The sequence below is a fragment of the Triturus cristatus genome, chromosome 4_2 (assembly GCF_964204655.1).
Source record: "Triturus cristatus chromosome 4_2, aTriCri1.1, whole genome shotgun sequence".
Classification (NCBI taxonomy): domain Eukaryota; kingdom Metazoa; phylum Chordata; class Amphibia; order Caudata; family Salamandridae; genus Triturus; species Triturus cristatus.
Genome location: NC_140586.1, coordinates 369,183,612 through 369,206,139, shown reverse-complemented (window position 1 = coordinate 369,206,139; position 22,528 = coordinate 369,183,612). Strand labels below are relative to the sequence as shown.

Sequence of the window (22,528 nt, the reverse complement as noted above, 5' to 3'; positions counted from 1 at the left end):
GTTATTTGATGTGACTCTGACTCACTTGACAGGCCTGGGAACCCCCATTATGACCTGAAACATTGCAGGTCCCCGGAGGCAGGAAATCATAATGTAATGTAAAACATGCAAAGGACTCTTCAAATGCCAAAACTACTCATGTTAATTGGGAATAGGCGATAGAGATTTCAAAGGAAATTGTAGTAGAAATTGTAAACTTGCTTCATTACTTCATAGAGCCATGACCAGAATCAATTTCAATCTCTGTGCATCAGAACCCATGGCATATTGAAAGTTAGAGGGAAGACATAATTTGAACTCCAAACTCAATGCTATACCAAAAAACTGTAGCTTTTAGATCTGGGATCCAACCAAAGATCTAAGTAATTTAGGTGAAACTAGATTATCAATTTGCTGACATATTCCTAAGCAGTATAATGTATTCCACTTGAATTTAAATACTTCTGCCTATGCGATAATTTCAAAATTTTGTTTTTGGTTGACCCAGTGACCTCCACCTGGTACACTCCATGTGAATCACATAATGGACCTCTGAGATATTGCCATTCCTGAGACTGATGCTGCTTTGCAACCTGTCTGTAACCAGGTTTGAGACAACAGAGGCACCAGACCAAATCTCTTAATACTTAATTTACCGATCTAGTACCCTGCACGATAACTTGCCAAGGATCCAGCTCTTGCTGCAGCAAGCAACTGGAGTGGCTGATATCCAATGATATGGCTAGTTCCTGATCCATGTTGAATATGGCTTGTCCGTTCAATGCTTTTTTATTATTCAAACGCCACTGCAACTCTGTTCTTTCTTCCATAGTAAGGCTCTGTTCTCCCTTATTTTGCATGACGCATTCTATTTGTGAATGACAGACTCTATGGGCCAGATGTACGACCTGTTTTTGTATGCCCAAATGGGTTTGCAAAACCTTTTGCGCATGTAAAAACATATTGGGCCATGTAAATAGCCTATTTAGCAAATCACAATTTTTTTGCGACTCGCTTAATAGGTTTTGCGACTCACTATTTGGAAGGGGCGTTCCCTTCCAAATACTGAGTCTCAAAACAAATGTACTAAATGTTTTGCAAACCCAATTGCGGTCGCAAAACACTCACAATTACACCTACTTCAAGTAGTTGGTAATGCATTTGTAAATGGGAAGGGGGTCCCCTCTGCAAATTCATGCAAAATAATGTATTACGGGCAGGCAGTGGTCCCAGGGGCCACTGCCTGCCCTTAAAAAATGAAACGAAAACGTTTCATTTTTTAAAAAAAGCTGCTTTATTAAAAACCAGTCCCAGACATAGTGGTCTGCTGAGCCCAGCAGGCCACCATCCCTGGGAGGGCTGGCATTCACAATGGGCTCGCAAATTGCGAGAGGCTCATTAATATTAATGAGCCTCGCAATTTGCGACCCTATTGGGAATTGCAAAACTGTGTAAACACACTGTTGTACATTTCATTTAGCGCCTCACAATTTGCGACTCGCAATGTGTCGCAAATTGCGAGTCGCTAAAGGAAAGGGTAGTACATCTGGCCCTTAGCTCTCTAATTCAGAGGGCAAGTATATATGGTTTCAGTAGATGATTCAAGTAAATTCCTTAGCCTGGCTATCCACAGAGAGCATATAGGTAACAAGGGAGACGCGATAAAGGTAGCTAAGGACCACGGGTAATTATGTATTTTTAAGAACAATGGTCCCTAGTTTAATCTTAATTAAGGTGACTATTTCAACATAGACTTCAATGAGACCTATGTGTATTCCTCCTGTGTCCAGCCGGACAAAGGAACATTTATTCTTGAGTTTCACAAGGTTAGAAAATAGGATAATGAAGAATGATGAAACAGGGGCACAATCCTGTACCGAGTTTTCAACAAAGAGAAAGGGAGTAAGATAAAAGTAGAAAGAAATAACAGGCAAAAGGCTTTGGGAGCAAACATGGGGGCTTACAATACAATAATGGACTTAAGTAAGCTCAGACCAACAAAAACCACAATACATTTTCACAGTGGATACAATGTGGTACTGTTATAGAAAGTCGACGTGACGTTTCGATCCCTAGCTCCTAGTGCAGTGGGATCATCATCAGGACTCAAAATTACAAAAAATTGCCTGGTATGAATGCAATGCCTAAAGAACACTTTGGAATGAGTTTCAATCTGGGAGTCAGGCAGGTTCGTCCGCGTTGGATGCGGGAAGTGGCAGCGACGATGGCTTTTTCGGTTAAACTGAGCTTGGGGATTTGGGCTCAATAGAACAATGTACTAACCGCGTCTGAATCGGAGCGCGGGCGGCAGCGGCAATGGCTGCCCCATTGCAGGTCGCCACGGATGTCCTTCACCGCTGTGCCGAGACTCCCTTGAGCTCGTAACTGAACACGGACAGCCATTGCCGCTGCCGCCCGCGGTCCGATTCAGACGCGGTTAGTACATTGTTCTATTGAGCCCAAATCCCCAAGCTCAGTTTAACCGGAAAAAGCCATCGTCGCTGCCACTTCCCGCATCCAACGCGGACGAACCTGCCTGACTCCCAGATTGAAACTCATTCCAAAGTGTTCTTTAGGCATTGCATTCATACCAGGCAATTTTTTGTAATTTTGAGTCCTGATGATGATCCCACTGCACTAGGAGCTAGGGATCGAAACGTCACGTCGACTTTCTATAACAGTACCACATTGTATCCACTGTGAAAATGTATTGTGGTTTCTGTTGGTCTGAGCTTACTTAAGTCCATTATTGTATTGTAAGCCCCCATGTTTGCTCCCAAAGCCTTTTGCCTGTTATTTCTTTCTACTTTTATCTTACTCCCTTTCCCTTTGTTGAAAACTCGGTACAGGATTGTGCCCCTGTTTCATCATTCTTCATTATCCTATTTTCTAACCTTGTGAAACTCAACAATAAATGTTCCTTTGTCCGGCTGGACACAGGAGGAATACACATAGGTCTCATTGAAGTCTATGTTGAAATAGTCACCTTAATTAAGATTAAACTAGGGACCATTGTTCTTAAAAATTCTTAAAAATCCACAGAGAGCAAGCACATTATTTGCCACTGTAAATCATTTCTCTCTCCTAATTCAACTCTGTAAACTATTTTTACGTAGGTTTTCAGTATAAATCCAAAGTAATCAAGAAGAAAATAAGAAAAGTAGACAACTCTGTGATGCATGGTTCACAGAGTGTCACCACTGCAGTTACACTCTCCGGAAGCCAAATACATCCATGTGGTGAAAGGGGGCAGGAAGAGGGAGTAGAGAATGTCAATTAGAAAAACAAGGGTAAGCTTGTAAGCAACCTAATAAAGAATACATGAAGAAGACACATGTTGCAAAACACAATACATCTGTGATATGGAGAAAATGAAGGTGCTCAACATTTCCTGACAAACAGAACAAGCATTTGCAATGCAATAGGTCTCGCATTTACGGGAGTTTAAGGTATTGGCATTGTAAATAACAATGCCTTTTACTTATGTTTTAAAAACCAAAACATAAATAAAAGGCATTGTCGTTTAAAATGTCAATAGCTCAAACTTGCGTAAATGCGAGACCTATTGCATTGCAAATGCTTGTTAGAACTGCCGGTGCTGAGCACCGCCAGGACCCGGCCTACTGAAAGCCTTGGGTATAGCCCACAGGACGCGCCGAATTTCAAACGAGTAAGAGACTGGAGGCAACTGTGCTACTAAAGTCAGATGAACTGGCTGAGCAGGTTCACTCTTGTATAACCTGTCAGGAGACAAGGCCCCAAGGGTGATGGAATAAAACAATCACACTTGTTCATGCGGCGAGAAGCGCGGAATGACTGTTGTGAGAGGCTGCAGTACTCAGATCTCCGCCGGGTGGCAGCAGAGAGCGGTGAATTGTAGCCAAAGGACGGAGTGAATTAAGCAGATAGACTGCGTGAAATGTCACTGTGAAAGGAATGGAGGGATGCGATGCAGCAGGTGGGTAGTAGTGTCAGAACTTAGGAGGAGTGTAACCTTGAAAAGACTGTGGTGAAGGTAAACAGCAGATACACTGCAGTTAAGTGATACAGCAGAGCAGAGGACCCGAGGTGAAGGGTGGGAGGTGATCCACTTTCCAGCATCACAAGGGATGCAGGAAGCAGTTGTGTATCACTTTTTACAAATGCACGGACATTTTATACCGATTAGTAAATGAGCAAATACGTAAAAGTTACTGACTGCACTCGACAGCCAGTTTCTGACTGAAGGACGGTTTGTGAGTGAACGCTTTGTTACCAGGAGAGGATGCCGGTTATGCACTCACTTTGCGTCGCGGCTCTCAATGTTCATTTTGCCCGTCGCAAAGACATTTCTGATGTGCAGAGTTACTTTAATACGTTCTGAATTGGACTTTTGCAGTCACAAATATAGCCAGTTTGAATCAACAAGACAAGCCTGGTGGAGCGTGGCGCGCGCGCTTGGCGGGGGCGGGGGAGCGCATTCCAGGCGGGGGAGCGGACCCTTTGAAGTACGATAACAAACGGATTGCATGGCGGCACAATGCACGTGATTGTGCGCGTGCTCGCCATGCAATCCGCTTTTGGGAGCACTTTTGGGAGCCCCTTACTATAGTCTCGCATAGCGATCGCTTACGCGATAGCTAGGCGAGACCTAAAAACTAACAGTTCATATGTTCTCAGCCTGAAGGCAGTTCTCAATGATCAGGAAAAAATAGATTTCATGTGAGATGCTTAGATTAAAAACTCTCCTTGTCAATAAGTCTTTCAAGCAACTGGATTGATCTTCAGTTCTTAGGAAAGCAAAGTTTAGGTATAACAATAGAGTACATAACATAAATCCTAAGTGACACTTAAAGCAGTGTAAAACCTTAATGAATCATCACTACTGTGAGGTTTTACTTTGAAATTTGGATTTATACCTATTTTGAGTGTTGAACTGGCCATCATACAGCAAATGCCTTGGAGTATGTGCATTTCTTTTGAGGCCTATTTGCCATAGTAGTCTGGTTTCTTGTTGATAAGTAATATTGCACTATTCCATCAGCAGATTTACTTTTGTTTGTTATTGGAACTCTATTTAATGGTCATCTAGTATCTGATTTATAGATTTTGGTAGAACATCATTTAAATGTTGCTATGTTACATTGTGTTATGTCATGTTATGTTATGTCATGTACTGTTATGTTATCTTAGTTACATTACATTATGTTATGTTATGCATGTTCTGTTACGTTATGTTATATTACGCTATGTTATATTATTTTACGTTACATTGCATTATGTTATGTTGCATTACGTTATGTGTTCAAGCCACAATTACCCATCTGCCTTAAAAATGGAGGTAGAGCCATTTAATGTGAAATGTTTTAGTTGTTTCCTAAATGCTAGGAGAGAGGATTAACATCACTGTGACCTAGAAGGCCACTTCTCCTGAATTATTCTTGCAAGTTGAATAGGTCATTAATGCACTGCCCAACACCATGCAATTTACATACAATGAATCCACTACAAAATGTTTACTTACCCCTCACTGACATTCACTTCAGTGACATTAACCACAGCAACGCATACCACAACAATGCTTTAAAATGCACTTACAAGGCATCTATTCAAATACACAATCCTCTTAGGCTCCCTCGTGGAAATGTTTTGTGACAAGTGGGGGCAAATTTTGGGGAACCTCGGAAAATAACAAGATGAAACAATAATATGGCTGTTGAGTGTTAACCTGATGTGTCAAACACCTGTGAATTTTATTTTCCAGCTACATCATGTGGTGCTGCACCAAACATTAAAGATGGAGAATTTGTAGACAAACCAAGACAAAGCTATAAGGCTGGTGAAAGAGTGACATACAGATGCAAAAAAGGATTCGTTTTCAAAAACCAATCTTATGTGATATGTGAAGACAGTCAATGGACGGAACCATCTGTATGCTTAAGTATGTTTATATATTTTATTTTACTAAATGTACACTGCTAGATTTGTTGCAAAGTGCATATGCTGCAAGCCAGTGTACTACACATTTGAACCCTGGGTGAAGCCTCAGGCATGGAGAGAAAGATCCATTCTGAGCAGGTAAGGATATTTTTTTCTCTGTCTTGAACCAATGCAGGGTTAACTGATCACCATCTACCCCAGGTCACCTGAGTTCCACTGCTGGGCTTTCTTTAACAAATAGGTGCATTCTCAGAAACGTGGTCCACGTTTAGTTCAAATAGATCGATTTGTATAACACGTCTAAATATCCTGTGTTTTGTCAAAAGGACTACAAAGGAATAGAAATGTTCCGATGACATGGCGTCCTCTGGTAATACTAGATCAGTGCACTCCTTGTTTACCAATTTATTAGGCTGTGAGATTGCTAAAAACCCAAAACACTGCACAGTTCCATTTTAAAGAGGCACCATGATATTAAATTGAGTCAACACATCATAGCTTTGCCTATTCTCGTGTGGGGGACGTTTGTGTTGAGCTTAGCTCTAATTCTGTGCCACAGATGCATGATATGTGTTTTCAAAGATTTATGCACCGTTGCCATTGAATAAGGATTTGTGCCTTTGAAGATGTGCAAGGTAAATTTGTTCTACAATTATCAGAGGCATAGCTTCCAAGATGGCCACGTCACATGAGATACAATATTCTTTTTTTTAGTTCAAGAAAGCTTTATTGAGTAATACATAGGTGTCAATACGAAGTACATCTCAATAACCTCATAATAAAATATCCAGCATAAACGTATTTATAAGAATACGAAACAGACTCATAAATGACAATAAAAAGATATAAAAAAACATCTACAATCTGAGGACTTGTGAAATATAGGAAAAAAGTAGGAACATTCAGGGGATCAGGGAGGTTTGGGAACTTCTTGTTATAATGGATGTGGCTGAGAAAACCATTGAGCACTTACATCAAGAAAACTTGTAACAGGTGACCATAAGTCCAAACATTTCGTCGCCATTGTTAGAGGATAAACAAAAGCAGTATCTAACCTGTGGTTATGGCAAACATTATACCACCAAGCTCTATAAGAAATTTTTGTAAAGTCTTTCCAGTTTATAGTAATTTGCTGAAAAGCGACAGCTAATAACAGGTCTATAATTTTTACATTAAACATCATGTTTTCCCACACAGGCGAGAGGCTCCCTAAGAAGACATTGGTAAAGGAAAAAGGAATCTTAGTGTCAAAAATTAAATTGATTTGAGTCCAAACTTGTTTCCAAAAATTGCAAACAAAATCACAAGAAAACAGCATGTGAAATAAATCGGCTTTTGGAGATAAACATGTCCAACATACATCGGAAACATTTGAAAAACTTTTGCTTAAAACATATGGTGATAATAAAAGTCTATTATAAGCAAAGAACAGTGTTTGCGTTAAATTTGCTGCTCTAGAAGATTTACGTATTTTAATCCATAAGTTCCTCCATAAAGGGATAGCCCAAGAAGTTTGAAAATCATGTTCCCATGCTACTTCAATTGTGGATTTCTGCCTGGTGATGGCTGTGCGTTGTAGAAAATTATAGATAGTGGAAGCTTTGGATGGATGTTGTAATATGGTATATAAGTGTGAGATGGAGTCAGCGTTATTCGGCACAGCAGGGGCATTGGATAGTTGAGTGTAAGTGGTCATTACGGCTTCTTTTAAAAGACTATATTTAGTAATAAATGAAGTGGGCAAGTTAAATATTTGGCTGAGTGAAGAAAAGGGTAGAAAAACTGATTGGGAAAAGAACTGGTGAACTCAAAGTAATCCTTTTTGTCTCCAAGTTTTCCAGTAAAACGTTTTATCACGAATGAGTAGGTTCTTATTATGCCAAATAGTAGAATTAAGAAAGGAGTCTATAGTGTGTCGTTGGGAAGGAGATGATGGCCTAAGAAATTTAGAAGTAAACTTAATTATGGGGGTGGAGAGGGACTGTGGTTTATTTGAAAAGGATAGATATTCTTGGAAGGAAAAGGGAGATAAGAAGAAATTTTCAACTAAAGTCCACAAGGGGCGATCATCTGTAGGCTCAAGTAGCCAAAAGGATGCCTGGCGCAGGAGGAATGCTTTCTGATACGTTCTAAAATCTGGAAAATTGATTCCACCTTCGTCTTTAGGGCGCATTAGCTTTTGCAAAGACATTCTAGGTTTTTTGTTATTCCATAAGAAGGAGGAAATAATTGAGTTGATTTTATGTAATAGTTTAGCAGGAATCGGGATTGGTATATTAGATAAAGTATATAGAACTGTGGACGTCAACATCATTTTTATAGTGTCCAAGCGCCCCCACCATGAAAGGTAAAGGGGATGCCATTTAGTGGTGAAGTCTACAAGCTTTTGGATACACTTATTCAAACAAAGTCCTACTGTATCAGAAATGCTAGGGGTGATATAAAGTCCTAGATATTTAATATAATTAGAGCTCCATGTGAAATTAGAGGCGCTATAGTCCGTTTTGAAAGTGTATTTAGTTAAGGGCAAAATTTCGCATTTGTCATTATTCAGCTTATAGCCAGAAATAAGGGAATACTGCTGGACTTCAGCTAACAAGGCAGGAATCGATTCATTTGGATCAGAGATGAAAAGCAAAATGTCATCAGCGTAAGCTGCAAGTTTGATATGAAAGTTGGTCGTCTTAAAGCCATGTATATGGGAGTTCTGGCGAAGTTTGGAGAGGAAAGGTTCTAAAGCCAAGTTAAACAAAAAGGGAGATAGGGGGCATCCTTGGCGGACTCCTCTACCTAAATTAAAAAAAGAGGAGACTAAACCATTGGCGCGGACTGCAGCTCGGGGATTGGAATAAAGGAGAGAGATCAGAGAAATGAACTTAGGACCAAAGCCAAACCATTTAAGAGTATAAAACAGGTAAGTCCACTCAACCCTATCAAATGCTTTTTCCGCATCTAAAGCGATTGCAGCCAGGGAGTGCTGCAGACGGGAAGACTTGGACAGGATGTTAAAAAGAAGTCGGGTATTATCTGTAATGAAGCGACCCTTAACAAAGCCAGACTGTTCTTTTCCCAATAAATTTGGTAGGTAGGCGTCCAGTGTAATAGCTAATGCTTTTGAGAAAATGTTGTAATCAATGTTGACCAGTGAAATGGGCCTATAATTTTTACAGAACTTAGAGTCTTTACCATCCTTAGGAATAAGGCAGATGTGTGCTTCTGAAAAGGTTCCAGAGGACTCGTTGGAAGAGATAAAGAAATATATTAAAAGATGCAACTTAGGTAAAAGAATTTTGGAAAAGTGCAGGTAGAATTCTACAGTGAAGACATCTGGACCTGGTGCTTTATCTTTTTTGAGAAGTTGTAGTGCAGACAGTAATTCCTGTTGTGTGATATCTGACTCTAAGGAGGACAGGTCTAGAGAGGAAAGGTGAGGTTTTGGTATGTTAGAGAAGAAATGGGATAAGGATTGTTCAGTGGGTTGTGTTTCGGATGAATACAGGGATTTGTAAAAGAGAGAAAATTCACTTAGAATTTCAGCGTCTTTAAATTTTAAGTTCAAGTTAGTATCATATATCGATTCTATATTTAATTTGTTCTGCCTAATCTTTAAGTAATTAGCTTGTATTTTGCCGGCTTTATTCTTACCACCATAGAACTTAGCACTGGATTTTAACAAGTATAATGAGGTGTCGTCAGTCGATTTTTTGTTAAATTGTATCTTAGCATTTATAAGAGCTGTGAGGCAATCCTTTGAGTATGAAGTATGATATGAGTGCTCTAGCTTCTTGATGGCTTGAAGAAGATTTTTAGTCTGTTGACGGCTAGATCTACGATGTTTAGCAACAAAACCAATGATGAAGTCTCTCGCTGAAGCCTTGTAAGCATCCCATATGGTTGAAAATGGGATATTGTCTGTATGATTCAATTCAAAGTATTCGTTAGAAAAATTAGTAAAAGAAGTGGTAAAATGTGGGTTTAGAAGAAGAGCATTATTGAAACGCCATCTTTTAGGGAGCAAGGATTTAGGCAAAATATCAATACCAACTGAAACAGGAGCATGGTCTGAAATTAAAATAGGACCAATATCTGCATATGTTAGTGTTTGTGATATGTGGTGGGAATAAAAATGTAATCAATCCTAGACTGAGTATGGTGGGTAGGGGAGTAAAAAGTATATTCCCTGGTAATTGGATTGCACAACCGCCAAGCATCTAGAAGTTTGTGTTGGCTTATTGAATGAATGAAGGATTTATGCGGTTTGTTAGGAACAAATGGAAATCTAGAATTTCTGTCTATAAAAGGGTCAAAAACCTGATTATAGTCACCACCTAATATAAAATTGTCTTCCATTGAGTGTGCAACCTGTTTGGCTAATGTGGACCAAAAAGAGGGTTCACCAGATGTGGGGGCATAAACATTAAGAAGAGAAACCAGAACATCTTTTAATAACAGTTTGACAGATACCCATCTATCGTCACTGTCCGATTCTTGGGACTGAAGTGAGAGTGGAAGTGACTTGCGACAAAGTATCGTTACGCCATTGCGTTTCCTATCTCCTGGAGATGAGAAGACATTCCCTACCCACCCTCTTTTTAATTTTGAAGATTCAGCATCTGTTAGATGAGTCTCTTGTAGAAACACCAAGTCAGCATTTAGTTTAGCTAAGTGAGTAAGGACTCTTTGTCTTTTGATAGGCGAGTTTAGACCCCTAACATTCCATGAAATGAGCTTCAATGACATGAGTAATCAAAAATAAAATATAGCAAATACTCTAGGGGAGATAACTGATATGTTTCAACATCATTGTGGATTAGTGAGAAAGAATGACGAGAATTAAAAAAAATAGCAGAAAGGTAAATAGGGAAGAGATGTAAGGTATTGAGAATATTGACCATAAGAAAAGAGATAACATTGATAAACTATAAGGCATGAAAGTGATGAGAAGATGAGACATATGTAAGAAGGAGAAAGAAGAAGAAGAAAAAAATGCTGGATAATGAATTGAAAAAGAGAAAAGTATAGAGGTAAGAAAGAGAAGAAAAAAAAAAGATGATAATATATAGGACACCAGAAGTAGAAGAAAAGAAGAGATCGTGTGCGAAACAGGACAAAAAATAAAAGACAAAACGAAAGATATACTTACAGTGAGGGAGAGAAAGAGTGGGGAGAAGTGGGACCACATGGAGCAGACGAGACATCCACGAAGGATCGAACCGGACCTTGGAGGGGACACGCCAAGACAAAAATCTGACGGTTAAAAACAAAAAGAAGTAAGATGAAGAGGTTAACTCTAATTTATATGGTAAGCATAAAAAAAAAGAAAAAAAAACTTGAAGTGCTACATAGTAATAACTAGGATGTGACTAAAACGTAGTAACATATAGTGGCAAAAATATGATAAACAACATGAGAAAAGACAATCCAAGTAGCAGACTGAAATAATTAAGTTCCATGTGAGGAAGATGATCCTGAAGAATCCATGGAATCTGTGCTGTGCACATTGATGAAACTTCGTAGACGTACTGGGTCATCATATGAGATGGTATTATTATTGTAGGTTACTTTGAACAAGCATGGGTGGAACAAGCCGTATCTGGCGCCCATTGACCGAAGAGTTGGTCTCATATTGAGAAAGGCCTTACGTCTTGACGCAGTAGCCCTGGAGTTATCCTGTGCAAAAAATATTGTGGTACCAGACCAGGTGATCTTCTGGCTTTTAACTTTTAACAAGTCTGTATACTCCAAGAAATATAAGATAACTCCTCTTCTGTATAGACATTGCGCTGTTGGGAGCACGACCGAGCCTATGAGCACGTTGTATGTTCAGCCTAGTGTCTTCTGGCAAATGAAGAATCTTGGGCAGGAATGACTGGAAAAAGGTGACGGGATCTGAACCTTCGACCCCCTCTGCTAAATTGTATATGCGTAGATTATTCCTCCTGCTTCGGTTTTCAAGGTCCTCAACCTATTTTTGAAGAGTTGACACTTGAGACTTTAGAGAGGTAACGCAAGACGTGGTATCCTGAAAAGAGGAGACGCTCTGTTCCACAGTTGAGAGTCTAGCATCAAGTTGCGATCAATTGTCGGATAGAGATTGTAACTTTGTGTTTGTTTCCTCCATGAACGGCCTAAGGGCCCTGATTTCCTGTAATAGAAGTTCCATTGATACAGGAGAAGTAGATTTTGGCGGAGATGGGGATTTCTTTTTTTAACCTTTTCGTATTAGATTTCCCTGCAGGTGGTTGTATATCCGTGCCGCACTCGTCCGACGTAAGTAGACCCAGACTCTCCAAGTCAGATAATGCTGAGAAGACTTTAGAATTTTTGATAAAAATGCGTTAAGGTTTTGAAATAGCAGAGCTAGCACCTTTTGTACTTCCCATGTAAGATGAAATCACTTAGACCGCACTGCAAGGTATGAAGCTAAGTTGTTTGAGGATATACTGTGAGGCAGATCGAAACAGAGCCAAGAAGCAAGAGAGCGTCTCTCTGCAAAAGAATTATTCCTACACAATTGCTCAAAGTAATGTAGGTAAGCCACTACGGCTCTGTTATATACTGCAGAAGTGGCGCTAAAATAAAAGTGAAAGAAAGAAAGGCGCTTGGAACCACACCACCCCAGCCTCTATATAGAAGTGAGGTAAAACTGGACCTCTGCGTCACCCCCGGACTCGCATCTGAATATTAAAGGATTAGGACATACAACAATGTGACCTTGTAGGCAAGATAGCTCTCTTGGTAGGATTTTGTCGGCCGCAGTGAAGCGCTGCCAACTCCGTCAAGCGCCAGGCTAAACCACCCAGAATATTATCTTTAAACTATGCGCTATGTAGGGTTTGGTTACCTCCCTGCTCATTACATCTGCATAAAATGTCTTTGAAAACAAATACAAGCAGAGCATTTAATGTGTCATATGTTACTTCCCAATGTTACCCTCTCTCTGGGCAGTCCATTAATAATCTCTGTTCTGCTTGCATTAGAACAGCCCGAGGTGCTGAGACTTGTGCTGGGAGGCAGAGGACGAACTGATATCAGGTGTCACTTGACTGAAGAGGTAGTGCCACATAAACAGTCAAAATTCAAATTCACTTTCCTCTTCTCAAACGTTTATATTTATTGCTGCAAAAACTGAGAAGTGACTTTCAGTTTTATAATTCAGGAAATCTTGTGGCAGTATACTGTGTAGCGATAAGCAGCAGGCTCCGGTAAACAAAATGGCGGCCGCCGCCTCATAGAATAGCGCGGCCGCGTTAGCTTTCGAAAATTGCAGAATGCCGCCACTTGAGGTCGCGAAGCATTCTCCGTTGACAGCAACGTCCGTTCATGGCGCAGCTCAGCCAGAAAGCGACCTGCTTGGCATGCTGTGAGCGCGCTTCCTCCGCGCCGGGTTGGGAGCTTCAATGGAGCGCCGACATCTCCGCCGGCCACCAAGCCACGCCCCGAGATACAATATTCTACTGCAGGTTTTTTTAAGCAAAGTACATTTTCATCTTCAGCAGCAATGGTCAGTGGTATAGAAGATCAGAATGTCTTACCTAATCTATAATTAACAGCCAGTCTCATCAAAGAAGATAATGACGATGATGCACAAGGAGTAGTTTAAGTTTTCTCACCAAAGGCAATACTGCAAGCCCTCGTTAACAACACTAATACCAAGTCTGCTCCTAAAACACCTTTCAAAGCGGATAGAAGAAGAAACATCAGTAACATCACCAAACAGATACTAGAGCAACTTGAGCTGCCTCTCCTAAGAGACATAATTACTTGTTTTTACATTATAATTTAGAGCCCATAGCGAAATACTGATACTTCAAAATTGGATACTGACCTTCACCAATTCTACTGGCACCAAAACCTATGTAAGTTACACCTCGATGTCATGATGAAGTGGAATGTGTTTGGAGTATACAAGCCTAAAGACATGGGATATGAAACCAAATCACAGGTCTAGCCTGTGGAATTTCTTTGCATAGTGTGAGCTGCACTCCTAAATTCTGAAGAGCATAAAAGCCAATAATTACAATGTAAGGTTTTGATTTTGGCATATAGTGTGACTGAGCCAAAAGTAGCTGCCGCAACTACACCCAAGCTGTTGCTCATACTCTTGCCCTTTTTACAGCACCCAATATGTAATGACACTCATATTCAGGGGTTTGCAAAGTTGCAACGTCTGAAGACTTGAAACTCTGGCAATTTTGTTTTAAACTATGGGTGGAAAGAAATGAGGGGCATCATCCCTAACCCTTTGTGGCAGTAAGAAAAAATACTTACTACTGCGAGGGACATCTCTAAACAACCATGGGAATCAGTGCTGCTCAGCTGCCATCTAGTCACGTTCCTGGTCTGAGCACCTTTCCCAACTGCCTGCACTCTTTACAGATCCTCCCACACTCTGTATGGCCCCAAACCCAGCAAGTTGTCCAGTTGTCACCCATCTGTTCCTACCAGTAATCAGTGGTGGGGACAGACTCCACAATCTCCATTTTATGCTCTAGGTCTCCCCCAATAGGACTTTAAAGAAGATAAAATGGCTAGGCTGGACTAAGTGTGCCTTGGGAAGTAGTGTACAATTGGGAAAGTCTAGCTACAATCTATAGCCAGAATATTCAAATGTTGCCCAATGATGTCAGTATAATAAAACAAGCATAGTTCGACCACTATAAGCCCCCTTTGGCTACTATATTTCAGTGCCGATAGCAAAACCCTCTCCTACCTGGCCCCTCGATACTAGAACTCACTCCCCGTCCACTTATGCAAGTGTCTGAATTATCTCAAGTTTAGGAAACTTCTGAAAACAGAGCTCCTAACAACTGACCGCCTATTTCATCCTCTAGACCTCCACCTGCAGCATGGACATACCCCTTCAGGGGTGATTCCTGCGCTCTATAAATCCTTAATTCATTCATTCAGTGAGGCACCAACAGTCACACAGCCATGCTTGAGCCATGTCTCACCAAGTCTTTTAGCCAGACTATGTATATAAAATGAGATAAAATAAAATATGGGTGTCTAATACTGAACTGACAATTTAATCATAGAAGGCTCTTGCCATCTGACTTTGTTGAAAAGAAGGTTTTGCGTTTAGCCAAAAAGGAAAATTTCATCAGCCCACAAATTGTTATTATCAAGGATAAGTAATGAGTGGATAAGGTAAGGTTCACTGGACCATTAACATTGCTCAGAGTGATAGAATAGGTTAATTGGCTATAACAGGATACTATGTGTTAGAAACTGGGTCTCAAATTGACACATGGTTTGCACCCTGTCAAAGTGACCCTCACTCTAGTCAGGGTAAGGGAGTCACACAGCTAAGATAACCCCTGCTCATCCCCTTGATAGCTTGGCACGAGCAGTCAGGCTTATCTCAGAGGCAATGAGGAAAGTATTTGTATATACACACAGTAACACAGTGAAAACACTCTTTAGAAAATTAGGCAATATGTATCTGAATAAATCAAGACCAAAACAACAAAATACAACATACACAACATTACTTTTAAAAGATCAAGAAAGTTTAGTTCATAGAAATCAATGGATGCGTTCATTTTAGCACAATGTACCTTGGAAGCGCCAAAAATTGAAGATGGTGCTAGGCGCAGGGGAGGTGAGGCCCTGGAAAAGCAAAGCAATGCGTCGGTTCCTTACTGGCAGGGGAGGCAAAGCGTTGGTTCCTTACTGCTTGGCAGGGGAGGTAATACCTCAGTTCCATACTGGTAGGGGGGTGATGCATCAGTTTCCGGACACAAGCGGCCTCGGTTCCTTACTGCAGTGCGGTGTTGATGAAGAATCGGCGCCAGGGACAATGCGTCAAAAATGCAGACTTGCTGCGTCTATGCGATTGTGGCAAAGCACGCCCTGCATCAATTTCACAGCTGCAATGCAAGTACGTTGATTTCACAGCCGTGATGCAGGTGCTGCATTGGAGTCGGAGCGAGTGCCACGGAAGTCGGTGACATGGTGCTCAAGACTCACATTGCGGTGATTTTTGTGACGCGCTGCGAGGGCAAGCTTGGGCCTGCTGTGAAAGTCATGGTCGATGTGTTCATTGGGAACCACATTTTGGAGCAGGCAGTGTTGATGCATTGATCTTTGGCAGCAGAGAATCGAAAAAACAGGTGCTGGAAGTTGATGCGTGGACTTTCTCTTTAAGATCACTAGGTTACACTTCCGAGGGCCCAGGAACTGGATTTGGCACCACTTGAAAATTCAGGACTTTCAGCAGAAGAAACTGGTAGGTGAAGTCTTTGATGATCCTGAGACTTTTTAACAGGAGGTAAGCACGCACAAGACCTTGAAGAACCTTGGAAGCAGGATACAGAAAGCAAAGTCCAGTCCTTTCACTGCCAGGACAGAAGCAGTAAGCATCAGGCCAGCACAACAAAGCAACAGGCAGAGTGGCATTCCCTTCTACAGCATCCAGCTTTTATTCCTGACTGAATGTTCTCAGTCCAGAAGTGTTCTGAATTTGGGATGTCAGTGGTCTAATACTTATATCCATTGCTGCCTTTGAAGTAGGCAAACGTCAAAGGAAAGTCTTCGTAGTGCATAATTCCCTGCCTTTCCTGACCTGGCTCCAGAGACAACACAGGGGGGTGGAGACAGCTTTGTTTCAGGACAGGAACAGCCCTATTCAGTTGTCAGTGACAACTCCTCCCACCACTGTAGCCTGGTGATGGCCCATCAGGATATGCAAGGCACACCTCAAATCCCTTTGTGTGACTGTCTAGAGTGGATGCACGAGAGCCCAACTGTCAGCCAATCAAAACGTGTATTCTACATACAGGCAGAGGCACAGAATAGTTAACCAAGAAAATGCCCACTTTCAAAAAGTGGCATTTTCAAACACACAATTTAAAAACCAACTTCACCGAAATATGTATTTTTAAATTGTGAGTTCAGAGACCCCAAACTTCAAATCTCTATCTACTCCCAATGGGAAATTACACTTAAAAGCTATTTTATGGCAATCCCCATGCTACCCTGTGGGAAAAATAGTCCTTGCAATAGTGAAAACAAAATTTGCAGTATTTCCCTATTAGGACATGTAAAACACACCAGTACACGTCGTACCTTTTGAAAATGTTCTGCTGCACCCTGCCCATGGGGCGCCTTGGGCCTACCTTAGGGGTGATTTACATGGAAGGTTTGGGCCTGAATAGTGGGTGCGCTTGCCAGGTTGAAAAGAAAGTTTAAACCTGCACTCACAGACACTGCAGTGGCAGGTCTGCGGCATGTTTGCAGGGCTATTCCTGGGTGGCACAATCAGTGCTGCAGGTCTACTAGAAGCATTTGGTTTACAGGCCCTGGGCAAATCCGGTGCACTTTACTAGGGACTCACTAGTAAATCAAATATGCCACTCATGGACAAACCAATCACAAATACAATTTAGACAGAGAGCATATGCACTTTAGCACTAGTTAGCACTGGCATGTTGCCTAGAGTCCCAAAGCCAGCAAAAACAGGTCAGAAGAAATAGGGGGAAGACAAAAAGTTTGGGCATAACCATGCAAAAAGGGCCAGGTTCAAGTTTATGTCACATTCCAGCCCACTGACATCCAAGAAAAGTTGTATTTGTAGAGGCCTTGGGTGTCACAGAGCCTTGCTGTTCACCAGCCAACCACTGCATTTAATCAAACATTTGAAGCAGGTGTCACCTAGGCAGTCCAATATTGAGAAAAAAGAGGAGGCAGTGGAGCAGTGACTACTGCCCCTGTAGCTGGGAGTGAGTTGATAATAGCTTTAATGTCATTTCAACCACAGGCATGGCAACAAAAGGCATTTTTCATACATGGAATACCTTGCATCTTTGTGGTGGTAAACGCTGTGACTAAATTACAGCCGATGTTTGAGAAACAATTTTTTGCACTGCAGCCATTTTCACAGTGCACTGAAAAATGTACACGTATTTGTGATATGACACAATTTGCTACTCAAAATACCTGTAGCCATTCACTGGAATTATGTTACACATTAGGCTGTTTCTGTGCGCAATTCAATGATGTAAACAATTACACAAACAGTCATTGAGGCACATTGGAGCATTTGAGGGGGCCTTACTCTAGTGTGATTCAGTGGCTGATGACATATGCAGTGGAACTTGGTGGAAGCTTAGAGCGTTGCAGGATTTCTGTGTAGGTATGCCATTTTCATACCTGCCTTGCTTGCTGCAGTAAGAGACTTAGTGAAGCTGAGAAGCATGGATTTTTAGTGGCCTGCATATGTGTGCAAAATAGTCTTAAGACAAACCCCTAAAATCTATTTGTTTTTTTCTTTAGCAGCAACTGTAAGGTCAGGGGATCTCATTTCAGCCCCCACGGGCATGGCGTAGCCATAAAACAACACACTCACATTGTGGAAGTCTGCATTGAAGAAGTAGGAACAATGTTCAAAAGCAGAGGAAGGAGTTACATGAAACACCTTCTGGGCATCAGTGAACTCAGCCTGCAATTATTATGTTATCTTGAGACTGTCTTCTTAATGCACTTTGTGTCATTTGATGATGACTAGTCCATACAGCTGTCAAGAGCATACCATATGCAAGATGCTATAGGAGTCTGGACTACTCATTGTGACTGTGGATGTGACATCAGACTATAGGCCAACATAAGAGCAGCTGGCGTCTTTTGCAAGACATTTTCCAGCTCTGAAAGAAGGGTGACCCATGGAAGAACTACTTTGCCAAGTGGTTCGAGTTGCCTGCTTGGTTTACATGGGCTATCTGTCAGATTTTGCTCTGTTGTTTGGTTTTTATGTTTGGTGGAGGTCTCATGGCTGGTGGACACCCAATTTGTACCCATTTTGATTGAAATGAGCTACTGGCCCAATACTCCAGGCTACGTGGTGACAGGTGCTTGTAGCAGCCAATTAATACTGCATGAGCACAAGATCATTAAACTTCATCTGACTGCCTAAGCCCATAGTGACATGATAGCCTGCACTTACTGATTCTTCCTTATGCTCTAGTGAAACATACTTAGCCCCCCCTTTCTTTCCCTTTTCTATGTTGTTACTGGTCTCTGAGACGATGGGAACAAATGGAGATGGCTGTGTGGCCCTTGACCATTTAATATGGGTCTAACAAGTGACTCTTAACTTCAGAATCCAGTAAATGCTGGACAGCAAAAGGAAGAAAAAGTTCTCCAGTGCTGTACTATTATACATTGCAGCATTTGTATAGTCCTTTATTCCACTAACACAGCCCAAAGAACATCTGCATTGTCAGCTAAAAAATAACACTGCTTGCTGTGCATGGTTGACATTTTGTGGCCTATGTAGGAAACATTGGGTATCAGGTGTAAAGGGTCATAAATGATATCCAGTTATTTACAATATGTAGGGGTTGAAAGATGTCTGCATTTTAGATTTGCTGCATTTGCTCATTATGTGGTTAATTGGTAATGTATCAATCAGATGTGAATGGAGACCATTGGAATCTAGCTTCTTCCTTGATCTCAAGACAGCCTTGTTGATTATTGTTTGTGATGTGGTAGGAACAAATGGTTGGTGAGATCAAAGGGAATATTGCTGTGGTCGTACATGGTTAATTTGCTGTCACAATGAAGTAGCCTGGCATATTAAGGATCATGTGGAAGGTTTGTCTTCCACTGTACTTATGACCAGAGATCAATTGAAGTAATTTCATGAATTGTAGGTTCAAAAGGAAGGATCTGGTTTGAGTCCAGTTTAGTTTGTTGAATACAATGTTGTTACGTTCCAAAAAATGCAGAGGTACTTTTGTATGATGGGCAGTCAGAAAGGGGAATGAGGTTGGCACTTGCGAATGATAAGCATTAGGTTGATCAATGGAAAGAAAGCATGCTGAAAAAGGGAGCAGAAGTCAAGCTAAAATTTGCAATCGTCTGCTGAACATCCTGGATGTTGGTGGTAAGTAAGGACGATCACTGCTACTCTATCAGTCTTCTCATTAGGTTACTTTCTTGTGAGGATTTAGTAGCTATATGGCATAGCCTGGTGAAGGGGGTGAGACTTCATCCTCCCCTGCCTGGTTTCAGTGATGAAAAGAGCTGGGTGGATTTAAATGGGAGATAAGGTCATTGACATACAGGCATCTTTTGGTAATTGATCTTGGGTTAAAGAGGATGGAGAGTGAATGGTGTGGGAGAAATGGAGGCTCATGTAAAGTGTAGACAGAGTGCTACAGTAAACATTAGCCTCTAAACATTTGAGAAGCAATTTCATGAGGTTAGGAGAAGCAGGAAAGAGACTAGGTAGGAATAGGATACACCTGGAAGTCAGAAGTCAGATAAAGGTGGAAGGGGATGAAACAGGGTTGATAGGAAACAGGATGTAGGAGTGCTTGAACATTTGAAAAAGATAGATCTCTGGTTACCTTTGGCTACCCTCCCTGGACACCACAGAAGGGTTGTCTCTGGCCTGCCTGAGGCAGTATTTCGTAGATGGCTAGATGCAAAAGAGGTCCTGCACACCAGCATTGGTCAGATATATCACTGAGAACTAAAACTACGCCATGCTGCTGCTTCTCTCTCTAGACTGTGTCTAAATCTGGAATGATATGTGAAGGTTTGCGTGATGTGAACCAATGAGAGTCAGAGATTTAATACCTGCACAAAGATCTAGACTGCACATGATAGGTGTAGCAAACCCTTTTCATGTTAAACCTTCAGAAAGCTAAGCTGACTTATAAATCTATGTGAAGAACACCTAAGTGGCCGAGGTTGGCTAGGAGCCATGTGGTCATCAGCCTCAGGCCACGAAAAGGAAAATACAAGATCTGTAGCATCTGAGTATTTGACAGTTTAGTGAGCCAGCATCATCTCCGATCGATCATCTGCAGTATGAATGTCACCCTCTCACAGTATCAGAATGACCAGTCAGTAGTCCACACCCTCAGCACAGGGTCTAGATATGTTGATTCCATGAGGATGTGTTGTTTCTGCAATTGTTTTAAACATCTGCTAAACCAACCTCAACCTAGAAACTATGCTTGGGACCATAGAACATCGGTAGAAAGAAACTGAGTCACCATACCACCTCAGTACCATGAGCCCGAGTCTGACTAGCTATAGTGTCTCCCTTGCCCTCCTACTCCTACACAGAGAGACAAGTGAATTGACACCCCAGACACAACACTCACGACCCTCCCAGGGATTGTGGTGACAGGACACCCCCTTTCGCTCACACACTTGTAATCGTCCACAATAAGATATGATAGAGACACGAAGGAAGTTTCAAATGTTTATTTAAACTATTGTGCTCTAGAATGCAGTATACATGCCACAATCAGAAAATAACTGCCTAATAAAAATACCATCTACATAGTCAGTAAACCGTATATTATGAAAAGCCCTGTCATGTCATAAGACAGATTAGCCTAACCCCCCTCCCCTTCCCTAAAAGCAAACTGATTATACAGCAAAGATCTCTGGGATTAGTAGTGGACCCGGTACCTTAGCATACACAGATAATCATTCTAGATCTCAGATACAGCCGCGGTCTTTTCTCTAAGTATGTGTTACATTGCTATGCTGTGCATCCCTATATGACAAGGCATACATGCTCATAAACAACAGCTGCACCCATGTGTTGTGCATAGGTGCTGATGCCTGACCAGGGCGAAATAACAAGGGACATTGTTGTTTGACCGTGTCTACTGTGTTCAGACTAAATCCCAGGAAAGAACAGAAAGCGCAAACAACTGCAAGTTCTGTGTGAAAGTACAATGTGGCACAAAAATACGCATCTATATAGTAACATGTGCAAATCAAATTCTGCCTGTATCATGAACAATTAGGGTAACATAGGGAAAACTACAAAGAGCCATGCACTAACCACATGACACCCTCCCCTTGGTCAGGAAGGAGCACAGAATAGGATAACAGAAGTTGGAAGATAAACAAGCTGAAAGCTGTTGCTAAGAACTGAAATATTTGAAACGCATTATAATGACAATTTGATTAAAAAAAAATATCCAATTAAGGCATGTTGGAGTCATTCAGTAGTAGTTTGTCATTGCAAAAGCAAAGGACTTTATGATGGAGTAAAACTCCACATAGGAGGATAAGCCGACTGCCTAATTCGGAAGCTCCAAGGAACAGACATGATCTTCAGTCCCGCCTACAGCAGTGACAGTCAATGGGCAATCTGCATTGATTTCGATGAAACTTTAATCTAGTAATCACTGTGTCATTGCACAGGAATCCTCGTTGGAAATTGGCTCCAGTTTCAGGTGATGTGCAAATCACAAACCCAAGGAAGATCCCTGATAATGGGTCACTAAGGGACACATCAACAGCTCCTAATTCAGGGCAGCGGGTGTCTGTGAAACACAGGTTGTCCGCAGGAGAAGTAAGCATATTGAAATGTTAAACACCAATCCTGGTCTACTAGCAATGGAAGTATTCCAAAAATTTGAAGCATACGCTCACGGTAGCATTGGGGTGGTGCCAGCTCTGTTGTTTTTGCATTTGTCACCCCAAGTGGGACGGGTATGATCAGACGTGAGTCCCGTGCTCTCCATGCCACTGGAATCAAGCTATCCTGGCTGAAGAGGGGTGAAACCCCGAAACCGGTCCTAGGATGCTTGTTTCGGGTCCAGGGAGGACCTGGCTTGGCAATTCGGGCTGGACTATTTCCATGAGGAACAGGGTC

The 22,528-nt window shown here is 41.5% G+C and overlaps 1 protein-coding gene across 1 annotated transcript in view; it reads left to right on the top strand.

Moving 5' to 3' along the window:
- LOC146833907 (coagulation factor XIII B chain-like) overlaps nt 1-22,528 on the top strand; it is a 1,069,530-nt gene that overhangs the window by 480,398 nt on the left and 566,604 nt on the right. The window contains exon 10 of the mRNA XM_085601818.1: nt 5,723-5,899. Coding sequence (XP_085457944.1) covers nt 5,723-5,899 — 177 coding nt within the window. The remainder of the gene's footprint in view (nt 1-5,722; nt 5,900-22,528) is intronic.